Consider the following 15541-nt stretch of genomic DNA (forward strand, 5'->3'; position numbering starts at 1 on the left):
CCCTCAAACTGCATGTCCACACTGTCTGTAATAATCTGAGGACACTGTATATTTCTGTAAGAAAAAAGGGATGCAGGAGGGGCAGTAACCAGGCTCTGCCAGCAGAGGCTGTCTCTCATTGTCCCTTTGGGAAGCAGTATCACATAACATCAGTGAGCTGAGTTAATGTTTTACAAGTGGATGGCTGAAAGCATTCGGCCGTTCCTGGAGCCAAAGCTCTAGTTAGACCTTCCACAGCAGAGGCTTTTCTTGAAGTCTCTCTGTCCTTCTGAGAAGTGTCAACTCAGAGGATAAGCTGCCCAAGCAGGGGTACACAGGGGATTGTACCAAAAAGGGGGGTTACTGTGCACATAATCACAAAGTAACATGCCGTCAAAAGCCTGTATAAATTTAGCATTGCATCTATACAATCCTAGGGTATTGCAGGCTCTTTGTCAAAAGCAAGCACTTGTCCCACTTCCTCCACAGGGGGCGCAATTGCACCCTCTTCTAATTCTGGCATATCATCAGAATAAGGCAGTGGTTCCCAAACTTTTTGAATCACGGCACCCTAAAGCATCAGAATATTTTTCACGGCACCCCTAGGCCAAAAGTTGGTTCCTAATTTCAGGACAAATATTAAAATTGTGATTTAAAGGTTTTCCTTAGGTCCACTTATGTGGTGAGAAACATGATTCACTTCTGTTTACCCACATATTCTTAATTGGAAGCCACAAGCACTAATTTTGCCTACTTCATTGGCCATAAAAACTTGAATTGATTCTGGACCACCAACCTGGAGGCACCCCTGCAAGTGCTCCAAGGCACCCCGGGGAGCCTAGGCGCACAGTTTGGGAACCACTGGAATAAGGGGTGTCCACGAGAGGCTCCCTTCCTTTGCAAAAAAAGGGGGGTTGAGGAAGAAGGGGCAAGAGTCAGCCTGTTTTGGAGCCAAGGCTCTAGTGAGGCTTTTTACCCAATCGTTCTGATACTCAGAGTTCAAAAGATAAGTCTGACCTGACATCTGTAAGCTGTGTAGCCCAGTGTAAATTTTGAATTACACCCTTTAACAAGCAATTCTCTTGGACAATTATAGGGCAAACAGACAAGTCTACACACTACCACACACCCAAGGGAGAGTAGGTATAGAAGATACAGAAAGAACACTGGATGGAGAGACAGTGAAAGGGAGAGAGCTGCCAAAGGGTCTAAACATCGCTATGGTATATATATCCAGGGAGCGCTATAGCCCTACTTTAAACACAGCCCAACTGTCTTCACCTAGTTCTAAACCCTTGCTGTACTCAGACCGGGTAGAGCTGTAGCAGGACGGTCGCCAGGAGAATGGAGTGTTCTTTGCAGCCTTTGGTGGGGCGTGCAGTGGAACAGGAGCCTCCAGCAGCGTGACTAGCGGCGCCAAGTGTAAAGAAAATGTCCGCCGCCTGCACTCTGTAACGCTGAGGATGCCGGGGCTGTTGTGAGTACCACACGGTAGCTCAGCCCCCCGCCCCGCAGCTTGCTTTCTCTATGGCGCCAGATTTAAACAATCCTCTGCTTTAGCTGCCTTGTAAAGCCCTGACCTCAACTGCTAAAAGCGAGGCAGGGTATACTCACAGTCTGCAGCCTGCCGTCGGCAGTCTGGCTGGGGGAGGATTGCGGCACGCGCTTTGGTGAGCGGCCCCCGTTTCATCTCCAGAAACGGTGGTCTCTGCAGCCAGGGAGCCGGGCACAAACCATAGCAGCAGCCGGCTCCCTCCAGCAGGCTTCCCTCGTAGCAGGCAGATAGTAGCAGCAACTATCTAACTATCTGCCTGTCCTCAATGTGAAAAAAACTTGCTGCTTTTGCTATCTTATGCCCAGGAGTGAGCACAAGTGTGACCTGCTCCCTTGAGGGCACGATCTAAGACTGCCTGAGGGGGGGGGAGGAGTAGAATGGGAGCAGTTGGCCACACTAATTTTCTATTTAAAGTGCCCATGCTCCCTGTGGTCGCCTTCTATTCCCCAGTGTAACTCCAGTGACACCTAGTGGATGAAGGAGAAAAGGTGTACATTTGCCCCTTAATAAAATAACCACTTCCTGTTGCAAATATTAAACAATGTGACAAACAGAATTCGAAAGTCAATTTGAGCATGTAGCACAGCTAAAGCCCTTTTATGCAAGTTTTATTGTTAAATAAATTTTACTCTGCATTATATTCCAACTTTATACAGCTATATTAAACAAAGTGCAAATCTTCAGAAAATCAACTTAAACAATGTAAACAAAGGAATCTTAAATTCTCATTCACAGAAAACAAGTGTCAATTTTTTCAAACCTCAACATTCATCAAAATCAGAACAATGTAGAACAAGTAAACTTCTTAAAAGATGTAAATATGTTATTGCTTCTACTGTAAGTCTCAGATCTACAGTATGCAGAACATGCTACTCAGGCTTTGAAAGCTCAACAAGGTATTCCGACATGAGGTCATGTATCCATATATCAGTGTCTGGTAAGGAGGTATCCACATAGTATGCCACAACCTTCCGATCCCATGGATTAGTGCTTTCATGAACAGTTTGTATTAGTGCCACAAGAGGCTTCCTTTCCACGTGGTTTCTGAAAACAATCGATGCTTCCTCAGACCACTGCTCACACTTGACGCCTGATTGGAGAGAGAAAAATCATTAAAGCACAAATATTTATAGTACAACATTTATTCTTACTGACTGAACTGTGGGAAATAGAAAAAAAGGAAATCTAACAATTACAATAAAATGAGACAGTATATTACTTAGAAGTTTTCTTATCCGGCAAGGCAAGACTTGAATGAAAGTCTTCCAGTTACAGTTACACTAAGACACATAGAACCGGAGATTTCATGGTGCAAAGTAGACACATTTTTCCCCATTGACTAGAATGGTCCCATTAATTCAGACCCACCATGGGTTCTGACGCTTGTCGTTACCCTTTTTGGGGTTACAGAAACTTGGGGTTCATATCCTCTAGTAGATAACATCTCCTCTTCCATACGAACCCAGTTCTGAGCTGATTGGACCACCGAAACCAGAAAAATTATGCTTTAAGCTCATTTTAATTTATCCATAGTGTTAAGCTATAGCAATGCTAGCGTGCTTTTACACCAACGCTACTGACTCTGTAACAAATGCTGTGGTTCTTGTTGCATGTAGTCACACAAAAAAGCTTTTTATGGAAAAAAGAAAAACATTTGTGTGTGCCTACTTTTATTCAATAAAACTTTCATAAATGTTTCAATAAAAAAAATAAAAATAAATGACAGTAATCAAACACTGGTTTCAAGTGTGTAGAGTGGTGCAGTTGTCCACAGACTACACCACTTGGTGATGTGTATGTAGAGAGTGGTCCCATTCAGAGGCAGCCGTAGTGCCGTTCCAGAAACATGATTCAGTATAGCATCTCAGACACTCCCATTGCGGACTAGTGTTGACAGTACTATATTCCGCCCACACCAACACCTGCCTCCCTTCCCCGGGAGACTTTTCATGGAGAATGCAATGGAAGAGGCCGATTTAGTCAGTCAATCTGGCTGAGGAAAGGTGCTATACAGACACTGTGTACGTAATACATAGTACTAAACATTACACGGCATGCTCTATGGTACTTGAGCATGGAGTTGCACTAAAAGGCTTTTATGAAAAGTTTTTTGTGTACGAGTGCCTAGTTTTATTTATTAATTAATATAACTTTCATAAATATTTCAATAAAAAAATAAATACATTTTTTTACACTGTAATCAAACACAGTTTTTCAGCGTGTAGAGCGGTACAGTTATCCACTATCCTATGCCAACTGGTGATAGCATGAGTCATGAGTCTATGTAAAGACAGAGCCGTAATGCCATTCCCCAAAAATGAGTTTTGTGTTCACAATATTCAGCATCGGCTACGTGAACTGCAGGTGGCAGTTAGTATTTGCCTAGGGGACTGGGACACTACACGGCCCATTTGCTTGTATTGTACAGTACTGTTGGAGCCACTGCGATGCTCACGGGAATGAGGTGCACGGGTCATGCATGTATCACGAGTCATGCACTCCTACATGCTGTATAGTAAGCGCGCCCCACTCTTGGCGAATGGCAATGTTCCATCGGTATATCAATCCACTGCTAGAAATGTGGAGCTTAAGCCACCCAGCAGCAGCAATATGTATTGCATGGATGGCGTGCATCCACGCACCTTGGCGCATGGGAGGGCAAGAAGAAAAGTGGATCGCCAAAACCTTCACCATGGCAAGCTGGCATGAGAGGCGCTCAATCTGTAGGTTCACTTTATTCTTTAGTCATCAAGATAAGTATGAATTGAAGGTACCCAATTGGATAGTAGCCACAGCTATCAACCTACCTTACAATAACCCCACCGATCCACTGTGAAGTGGAAAATAAAGCTGACCATGCACTACTGCAACCTATCGCAGCAGTGTATGGGCCAGCCAATGCCTCGCGAACCCAGGGTCGCATGTGAAACATCACATGTGGTCCTTTACATGTGATGGATCACATGCGACCCCGGGGGGTCTGACACAGGACAGCGCATCGGACCTGAGGGGACATCACACTCACCCGATTTGGACTGATTTCTCAGCCCGTTTCGTCGAACGTGTGAAATCGGACCAAAACGCGGTAGTGTGTGGGGGGCCTTAAGTTTAACATTCCGAAAAATGGAAAGATCTGATAACAGTGAAAACAGTTTAGAAGAATTTTCCAGATTCCCAGCACCCTAGTCATTGAGAGGGCACGAATTTAGGTAGAAGAGAAAGGCAGGTTACGAATTGCCTCGATTATGTGTATAAATAAAAAATAGGTCGTCAATATAAACTATGTGCATTAAGGCTGGATGCAGGGGAAATCATCATTGCAACTTACTCACACATGCCAAACATGGGAAAGTTAGGCGATTAGTACATTTTAAATTTGGACATATTTCATACTTATCAAAAGTGTCCGCATCCCATGGGTCTTAAGACATTATCTGCACTTACTATGCATCTTAATTGAGCTTTTAATTAACAGTTGAAAGTCTGTAATAGTCTACCCAATAAAATGTTATTCTGTTCATGTTCTGTTCCCCCCAAAAAAGATAAGTTATTTTGCCAGCAAACTGGAACATACATACATTTAGGCCCTTATTCAGATCTGATCACAGTACAAATTTGTTATCAAAGTGGGCAAAACCATGTGCACTGTAAGTGGTGCAGATCTAACATATATAGAGAGTTAGATTTGGGTAAGTTATTTTGTTTCTGTGCAGGGTAAATACTGGCTGTTTTACTGAACATGTGTATTTTCACAGCAAAATGGCTCTTTTACCAGACAATCCAGATAGCCCAATTAAAAAAAAATCACGGCGCCCATCGCATCGCATACTGCTAATTAAGGTATGCGATGGGACCCGATTTGAGCATTTCCCCGGGCTGAGTGTACAATTTTAATATCGCGTTGCATGCGATTTGGGATAATTCCCATGTTAAATGCCCACCCAGACCCGATTTTTAATTGTATCCCCACCCTGATGGGTAATGACTATGTTAAATGCCAATTGAGATGACACATTCTGCAGCATAGCTTTAATACCCGACACCCACGCAGGCTCCTGGGAGTCTGACTGTGGGGTCCCACTGAGCTGGGGTGATGCACCCAGTTGCGGAGACATACATTGTTCACATGTAATCTGTGAAGTGGACCCAGGTACAAACTTTGCACTGCAAATCACAGGTTATTATTTTCACCATGCTGGAGAAATGATAACCTTCCCACAACATACAGTAACACACACACACACAAATATACAATAAATCAGTATGAAGTGTACAGAAACTATGTGTGAGCTTCCAACACAGATAGTGTGTATAGCTGAAAAACACTTGCTTATCTGCGGCAGATGTCCCTCTAGGAAACCTCACCACTGAGGAGTGTCTGGAGACAGTAATGGCGTCGCAGGGAGAAGCAGAAATCAGTGTTGGTGCCCACAGAGCTCTCTGGTCCCTCTCTGAGCAAGCCCCATCCTCTGTAATGGCGCTGGGCTTGTACTAATATTTATACTGCCGCTGGCTGTCAGTCGCCCACCTGAACAGTGCTTTTTATGGGAACTGCCTGGGTGGCCCAGGGACTGTCCGTAGCATCCAGTCTGTGACAGGGGGTCTGCGCAGCCCGTGCAAGGATGCCACCGCCATCTTGCCGCACAAATGAACCGGGGTACCCCCTGTGGGTTCCCCGGTTTTTACTCACCACTGACTTCTTCTGACATCAGGAGTGTGCGGCATGCTGGGGGTGTGTAACGCTGCAGCGCAATGCCCGCGATGACAACAATCTACTCAGGACAGTGGTCCTGCAGCAGGGACAGCTCGGTACCTGAAGAGGCCTGCAACTTAACCCTTCTCCTGACTTCCCACGAAGCTGGAATGCTGTGAAGTCCAACACAGCAAACCCAAAATAATAAAAGAAATAAAACTGAAGACAAACTCTCTAAACTGGTTCGTGGGTGGGGATTCAAAGGGGAGAAGCCAGTACACCCAGTTCAAAGTTTTATATGTGCCTGTCTCCTGCAGATACCCTCTAATACCCAAGGTCTTAAGACGTTTCCCAGTATCCCATAAAGATGATAGTGAAACAAATGATAGGGGTCTAAATCAGGCATGACAAAAAATAAAACCTATGTAGTACCCAATTAACTAGAACATAAATGAACTACTATAAAAACAGATATATCTGGAACCATTCTGGAAGGGTTACAGCAAACCGGAAGAGAACTGCAAGGTCACAGAACAGTCTCTTTACTTGAACAAATGGTTATTTTTGTACCTCCATGGATACCACCACAATCTGCACATTGGCAAGATTTTAAAGGGTTTTCTAGAATACAGACGCAGGCAAGAAGTTTGATCTTTAAAAAGGTTACATTTTTGCTACGAATGTGTGCAGTGACATAATCAGAGGATGAATCGGAGTACAGTATGTATGCAATGTGCTCTCGCCAGAGCAAGCTGGGTAACAAACTACAAAAAGTTCCACAGCCAAGCCTCAGGAAACTAGTTACAGTAGTTTAAGCCTCCCCTACATTCTCATGCATCTGCTGTATATACTGATGAATGAAGGACACCTTAACCCGGACCTCGCAATTTTATCTAGCACAGGCTTCTCTGTTGCAGAAATGGCCTGGATTAAAATTAAAGGTTCCACAGGCAGCTCAGGAGTAACAGGTGAAGTATCAGAGCAATGCACCAGAGCCCAATGGAGAAAGTTGCCACACAGCAGTCAAAACAGCTGCAAGACAGCGGAAACGCCTTCTGCTGGAGTTCACCAGTACCAGGGTAGGACAACAAAGCCTTATACAGCAGAAACGCAGCATCAGGACAGTAGGAGAAAGATGTCCCAACATGCATCACACTGCCTTCTACATGCACAACACAAACAAGTAGTAGACCAGGTAGCAGAGCCTGAACTGTTAACCATCAACCGGTGAAGATCACCACAAAAAAAAGATGTAGCCAGATGTCAACATGGCAGCTCTGAGCAATGGGCACCTGACTGCAGAAAGTAAGTGGGCACAGGAGGGATTGTCCAAACATGACCAGTCACAACTGGAGATGGAATACAGATAATTGGGCCAGAGAGTAGTGTGATTCAACACTCGGCTTTACCTTCCTCCAAAGCCAGCAGCACGGAGGCTGTGTCATAATGACCCACATAGGCGTGCGCACCACATTTTATTAGGGGGTGCACTGTCAGAGGGGTGTGCCTAGCACCACATCTTGGACATGTATAACACGCCCATTGGGTGTTTCTAACATCATCTATTGGTATTCTCTACAATATAAAACTGCTCTCAGTATAATAATACATGCAAATAAAGTAAAAAACATATGGATAATATGTAGTGATATGACAATGGACTGGTACAAGTAACAATGCAAAACACACAATTGGTTGATGGGCGCTTCTTTCAATGGAATATAGTTCTAAAAAGCAAAAGTCTTTGGTAAAAGGTATTGCTGGTAGGGAGGTGTTCATAAGGGTCGGCACAGCATTAGGGGGTGCCTGTGCACCCATAAGACTCAATCTGAGCACATCTATGATGACCCACCTTAGTGTCCACAAAATAAACTTTCCACCAAAATTATGGCGTCTTATATCTGCCCTTCATATACACATCTTCGCATATGAGCCTAGTACTTGTTTTTGTATATGTTCGAGCTTTAGCTCTCCTACACTCTGCTCGCTTCTCAACAGAATCCTGCACTAGAAGGTAAGTTCTTGCAAACAGTTTCCTCTTGCCTTTGTTTTCTCAACATAATTCTGCAATCTGCGCATTGTAACTATGTATATATGTAAAGGCGTAAAGTGGTCTATCCATTTTGTAAATATACAAATGTACTCTATATCCTATGTTTGTCAAAGCAGAACTATAAATAATAATAAAAAAAAAAAATTACTTACCAGCAAGCTGACTCGTTACAGCCTGAAAGGGTAGCCGTCTGAATTTTTCAATCAGCGGCTGAACTTGTCGTGAATTAACAAGTTCATGTCTGCCATAGTCCAGTGCATACACAGAAACCAGTCCATTTGTTAGGATTCCTTTCAAGAGCACCCGATACCACCTTATCAGAGAGACAAGACAAGTAAACATTTTATTAACAACTGTTAAAACAACTGTCTCTTCATACTTCTAAATAGTTAAAATGTTCTTTATATATCTTTATCCTACAGTCCTTTTAATATGGAGCCATTTATTCAATACTTTGATTTTACTTAGTCAAGAGCCTTACAACTGACATTTACGCACACTACATTTAACATCTTTCATCTCCTATGGTTCCAATAACAGAAATGCAAAGTGTCAATTCAGCTGCCTAAAAAAACATACACTACTGTAGGATGTAAAATGAATAAAACACTCACTTATTGTCCACCTTTGCAGCATACAGCTTATTCTTCTCCACATCCACTTTCTCTTCTGTTTTGCTGTAGTGTAGAAGCATTTCTTCCATAAGAACCTCTAACTTATGCAACTCTTGCCAAGGCTGGAAGACAAAATAACCGGGATGGCAAGCCACCGACACAAAGACATCTATGTGCTCTCCAGATTTAGGCAGAGGTAGCGGTGGGGGCAAATCTAAAGGACTGGCTGCTAGATTTTGCTCTGTGGTCTGCTTCTTTGTTACGTTGCTTTGATCTTTTCGAGATACTGGGGCTACTGTCCCATCCGCTTTGCTCTTTGACAAGCTAGAGGCAGGACTAGGTAATGAATTATTATTCTGCTTCCACAGCTCTTCATTTGTGATTTGGCGATTGACACTACGTTCAGGATCAGGAAAGTTCTTTGATGTGAAGAGATAAATGTACACCAGGCTTTTTGCTTCATCCATTTTAACTACCTGTAACAGCAGAAAAAAAGGATTACCAGCAAAGTCCCACACCACAAGCTATAGTTCTGTAGTTGAAGATCTGGTAACATTGTGACAGTTCTTTACTTCCCTTCACAGACTGATTTTCTGGTAACTATGGCACATAAGTGGCTAATTAGAGTAAAGTCAAAAACCCATTGAAAGACAAAAGTTTGATTGGTTTACTATGCATGCCCATGTACTTGTTTTACAAAAGCAAGTCTAAATGCCATAAGAAAAAGGTTTTGCGTGCTGATGCAGGCTTCAATGGCGATGAAAAACCATGGCCACTTATTGGATTTTTGTCTATTTCCAATTATAGTGTTGAATGCAACGAAGTTGTCATTTAATATCAGTCAGAAGTTTACATATTATAAACAATTTTGGTTAAATAGAGCTCATCTAACACTAAGAAAAAAGCCCAAATAACGGACACATCTGTATTCTTACACGTTCATAAAAAGATAGACAGCAGAATGAAAAATACCACACGCACTTATGTTTTATTAAATTTTTACCTTGATGCTACACTCTGAACAGTTTAAAACAGTGTTCCTAAGCCATAACACGGCATCTGGGGTCCACATACCAATGTTAAGTGGCAGATCTGCAAGACAGCACCTAATAGCCTGATAAAAAAAATAAAACAAAAAGTCTGCATGAGCATTATGGGTTTTAAAAAAACAGAAATTGTGTACATTTTAGTATATGGCTTATTTTGGACAATATCGGTTACAAATTAAAACTAAACTACAGCTCGTCTTTCAGCAAAATTAAGGCAGTTTAAAGGAGTATTCAATTGGAGCCACTTATTTTTGATATGGCGAATTTCAAAACACCCTCTTCAATTAAAGTGCAGATTTTCCAATATGTGTGAAACACCTGGATCTGCGAATCCATGCATCTTATCCGGTTTCGGGTGAACTTGGGGTGGATTTTTCAGCTGTTTTTTTCAGTTCATTTCATCCATGCCTTTTCGACTCAAAATAAATGATTACCTATAATTGAATACCCCCATCTGCTATCCCAGTCTTTCACAGGGAAATAGGCAAGATTCAGATGAAAGATTGCAAAATGTATACAATACAAAAATACACATCAACAGTCTCAAATATAAATGTAAAACAGAATTAAAGAGAATTCATACTATTTGTAAACGAACTCTCTTGCTATATTGCTGGATACTTTCAGTGGTACATTCTAGATGCTCTGTGGTGACCTTCAGTGTTATACACTATGGCATTTTATCAGTCATTACTAGTATTTAGGAGGTGTAGATTGTAAAAAGCATTTCCTGTCTGAAAGGTCTTCAAACTAAATATAGATTTTGTATATACAACATATTGGATTGTGCATAGATCAAGATAAATTCAGTGCGACAGTAAACCAGGTTTATTAGCACTGTTGTATAGACATATTGCAAGTTACTGATAACTTGTAACAACTAAACAATGTATAAATCTTATGCTACACATACACTTATGCGACCGGAATTGATGTGACATTGAAGTGCGATGTCCATCGAATCTGATCGCATCTCATGATGCAAAACTTGCCTCCCTTTCAGAGGGCTGCCCAGTATTTTAAACAATTCTGCCACCACGGATGGCCCCCACCGCCCACTAGCGCTAGTCGACTCCACTGCCCTCTTCCCCTCCACCAGCGGTCCCTACGGCCCCGCTCTCCCCAAACCCCATGTTGCCAAAAGAGTTCCCTCTGCCCCCCACCCGCGGATTGCATTCGAGTGATTGCAATTCGATAGATATTATGTGCAGCACATACTACCTATTGACGCAACAAATCGAAGGCGGGCCTGCGCATTGCGTCGAATGGTCCCTTAAAAATGCATACAATCATTTGTTTTATAGGCTAGATGTGGTTGAAATCGAATGATTGCATGCAATATCTCACAAGTGTATGGGGCAAAATAAGAGAATACAGTACTAGCTACAACACAAAAGCCACAATTGCCATAATTTACCTGAGGGGGGATTGACATGATCTCTCGTAGAAACGGAGATGGAATTTCTCTAAGTTCAGACACTTTCACAGAAGCAATTGTTCCAGAATCTGGAAACAGAACATCTAGAGCGCGACTACTGTGGACACTTGTTATCTGTATACAAGGGAGGAAAATAATACTGAAAACACACACAACACATCTTGAAGTCAGGTAAAATATCAAAGCTGGTAATACCGTACACTAACCACAATTAGCTAAAATCCCAATTTTTTTCATTAAAAAAAGTAGCACAACTAATTGTACATGCCTTTATACTACAAACAGATGAGGTATTAACCCCTTGAGTGTTGGGTTTTGCTGGGGCAGGACAAACCTACCAGGGCAGGTTTGTCCTGCCCCAGCAAAACCCACCACAGGTCGTAGGAACCCGCGCCCCCCCCCCTCACCTTCGCTCCGGCGTTAGTACACCGGAGCTCCCCTGCCGTCTGTCAGTCAGACAGGCGGCAGACTCGGGAGGACTCGGGTGTCGGAACGCCCTACGTCACAACAGTATGGTGATTGGCGGCTGGCGTCGGGGGAGCTCCGGGAACAAACAGGAGGGGTGACGGAGGGGGGGACCCCTAAAGGTAGTGCGCCAGTGATGCTCCAATGGAGGCACCACTGACGTGCACCTACTACAAAGTAGCATGCCCTGAAATTTTCTGGGACAGTCTGCTGCGGCAGCGCAGCTGAGCCCGGAAAATTTCTGGGCATACCACTCAAGTAGTTAAACAGTGAGTTTTCAGAATACAGTCTGAATCTCCTAAATCCAAAATGCAGAAAAAATAGAATATTCCAAAATACGACTGAGATAGTGACACTGATGGTTCAGTGCACAAAAACTTTGTATAAAATTATCTTCATGGTATGTGCACACTGTGTAAATACTCCCATAAGATTTTAGGAGATTAGCAACAAGGATAAATAAACAAGCTTACATTAGCAAGTTAAGAAAAGGTGCTGATGAGGTGGAGGCATTCCTCAGAGCATTTCATCTTAAGCCTATAGACTTGGAAGTTCAGCCTAAGTCTATGGGCGTAAGAAACTAAGCGCTTAGTGGAACGCTTCCACCTCACCAGCACCTTTTCTCAACTTCAAAATGTAAGCTGGTTTATTTGTTCCTGGTTACTCATAAATCTACAATTATAATGGGAGTGATTGCAATTGTTGTGTTCACATGACACGTGGATCTGGGAGTGAATGTATAAATTGCCTTTGGATATATCTGGGTACATCCTGGTAAATCATCAGAGGCAATCATTACCATGAGGGACATTCTGCTATACCATTTATTATTGTGCACTTATTCATTCACTTCACGGTACGCAGATTACTTGATTTTAAAAGTTGGATCATAGAAATAATACATTAAAGTGCTGTTACTCACTCACTCTATCTATACACACACACACACACCACTCCAAATCTGGCGGCACTCCTAAAAGTACACTCATGACCAGCCCAGGTGCCTACTGTGAAATTAATTCAAATACAACTCCCCCCCCCTCCAACACACACACACACACACACAAAAAGGCACTCCATATACTATTGTGAAGATACAAATGCTAGACTTCTACAGAATCCTGCACCCAATGTTGGCTGTCAGAAAGCTACAGAGCTAATTATTACATCCCGCAACGCCCGATTCTGTTGAATATTTACTGAACTGACTTGGAATAGGTACATCATTCTCCTTAAAACATTAAGACAAATTCTCTGCAAATAAATAAATGTCTACACCATCAGCATAGTATTATTTGAACTCCTATTTTTTTTTTTCATAAATAAGGAATCATAATTAAAGTAACCTTTGCAATGAAAAAAACAAAGTAAAAAAAGGAATAGACCTTACCTCCACACGTGCCCATTTGCCCTTACTGTAGAATAAGCACATTTTTCCGCAGAATGGTAGGGATACAAATAAATCTGAAGTGACAGTCTAGTAAACAAAAGGAGAAAATGCAAAAAGTATTTACAAACTGTTGTGACTACTGTACATAATCACTCTAAAAACACAGAACTGTAATAAAATCTTCCTCAAAATGAAACCCTAGCATTTACTGCAGATTAAGGATGTAGAGAGTGAGTGTTAGGATCAGGATTAGTTTAGTAGCCCATGTGTCATGTTTATGGCTATTAGGGTGCCAGTATGTCATATCCAACCTATACAGCAGCCCTTTCAATTTGCAGGAAAAAAAAAAAGGAAGTAGGATAACACTTAGGGGGCGATTCAGCTTCATTCAGTTTTTTATTAAGTCGGCCCCTCTTGATGTTTAGAGGAGTGCACATGAACACACAAATCAGGTGGGCAGGGGGCGGACAGGAGGCTGGCGCATGGGGCCACTCAGCGTTTAGCCAGATTGCTAAGTAGCGAACGATCGCTGCTGAAACACACCCCCCCCCCTCTTCTTTTTAAATGGATTTGTCCTACATACTGTAATTCATTTGAATCCATGTAGGGACACTGCTAACACACTATGGGTTATGTAGAGGGCACAAGAGCTGGATAGCAAATTAACTTCCTTGACATCTGAAGCTAATCCAGTCTCTCTCCAGTACATGTATTGCAAAGCCCCAATGATAGGATAAACCAAGGCCACCACACATTCCAAACAACCAAGTGACCTGAATAAGTATAAGTGTGGTAGTACGATGTCCTCAGGGAGATAATGAATGATATGGCAACATTAAAACTATAGAATTGGGACAACATGTACCCAGAGGACCGAGTGCTGCATCACCACCAATGAACCTCTTCTTCTTCTCGCATCTTACACAAAGCTATGTTCAGTAACCAAAATAAGCCTGAATGATGACTTAATCCATCTAGCTATGGTCTATAGCCTGATGCTGACTAAACCCTCCTCTGTGTAACAGAAAGCCTCTGAATGGCAGAAGTAAACTTCAGGCACATGGTCTATACTTGGATTTTTGAACCATATAAAGACTGAATGACAATCTCCTAATCAAGATGGAAACCAGACAGATTAGAATGAAGTATTGTGGACTAGACCAACCAAATCAAATTAAGAAATTCTGGAACTGCCTAGTAGGAAGGACTTTTTTAAAAGGTCAAAATACCTTAACACAGTGGTTCCCAAACTTTTTCAGTCCAAGGCACCGTTTGGGTCTCCATGACTTTTTCAAGGCTCCCGTAAGCCAAAATATATTACAGATACAATAATACAAACCTATGTGTAGGATCTACCAACCACATGTACTGACTCTCCCAATAAGAGCTGCCCTTTGCAATCTCTGCCGCCGTCTGGACTTCCAGGGCTGTGAAACGGAAGTACCTCTGTGCATGCGCAGGGACACTGGAGGTCGCAGGGCATGCTGGTAGAGATCCATGTCGGATCGATAGAACAGCAGCGTTGCAGAGTGGATCCATAGGCTTCTATGGGGTTAGGCCAGCTGGTGCTGATGTCACCCTCCACAGCAAAGCCCCACCGGGAGGGGCTTTAGTACATTTAAAAATATAGTAAAAACCCATTAAACAGGGTTTTAATCGCATTTTTTCTTAGTACATCCCACCCTATGTGTTAATGCAGTGCATTCCTCATACAGCTGCACCCATTAAAAAACAAAAAAACAAAAACACCACAAGCCCAGGCTTTCTATCAAAGTCATGCACCTAGACCTCCCCCATTATAACTTTTACACCAGCCCTTATAACCCAGGTTTGTGCACGAGCGCTTAAAAAAATGCAGGCGGTGTAAACTATTTCAACCCGGCAAATATTCCAGGTTTAACCCAAATTGCAGTGCAGTAAAATCGGATTGATGTGACCTGGGACCCAATCATTTCCCAGCCTCAGCTTACAGCGATGTCATCCACCCAGTATTATGCTGGGTCAGGATGAGGGTGTAAAAGGGGTCAAAAGCAATGTTGCACACAGGTCCAAAAACCCTGCTGCGACCCAGCTTTTAGGTGTAAAATGGGTATTACCAGCCTGACCATATCGTAGTGTAAATCATTCATTACAGCATGACGCCTCCCCACCTTTATAACTCCCTACTCTGCAGCACCTTTTTAACTAGATAACTTAATTTTCTCTGGATTTCAGCAGGGGACACTGGAGAGTAAATTACAAATGAATACAGAAAATTAACATAGCGTGACTGCTCCTCGCACCATTATACCCCTTCCCCATGTCA

The 15541-nt window shown here is 42.6% G+C and overlaps 1 protein-coding gene across 2 annotated transcripts in view; it reads right to left on the minus strand.

Moving 5' to 3' along the window:
- Positions 1–2025: 2025 nt before the first annotated feature.
- TDRD7 (tudor domain containing 7) overlaps positions 2026–15541 on the minus strand; it is a 74542-nt gene continuing 61026 nt past the window's right edge. For both annotated transcript variants that reach the window (XM_083183689.1, XM_083183698.1), the window contains exons 12-17: positions 13237–13323; positions 11361–11495; positions 9898–10008; positions 8895–9370; positions 8433–8593; positions 2026–2624 (exon numbers count right to left, since the gene is read on the minus strand). In XM_083183689.1, the coding sequence (XP_083039815.1) occupies positions 2404–2624; positions 8433–8593; positions 8895–9370; positions 9898–10008; positions 11361–11495; positions 13237–13323 (1191 nt within the window). In that variant the 3' untranslated portion in view covers positions 2026–2403. The remainder of the gene's footprint in view (positions 2625–8432; positions 8594–8894; positions 9371–9897; positions 10009–11360; positions 11496–13236; positions 13324–15541) is intronic.

The sequence above is a fragment of the Crinia signifera genome, chromosome 1, assembly GCF_055691185.1.
Source record: "Crinia signifera chromosome 1, ASM5569118v1, whole genome shotgun sequence".
NCBI classification, from domain to species: domain Eukaryota; kingdom Metazoa; phylum Chordata; class Amphibia; order Anura; family Myobatrachidae; genus Crinia; species Crinia signifera.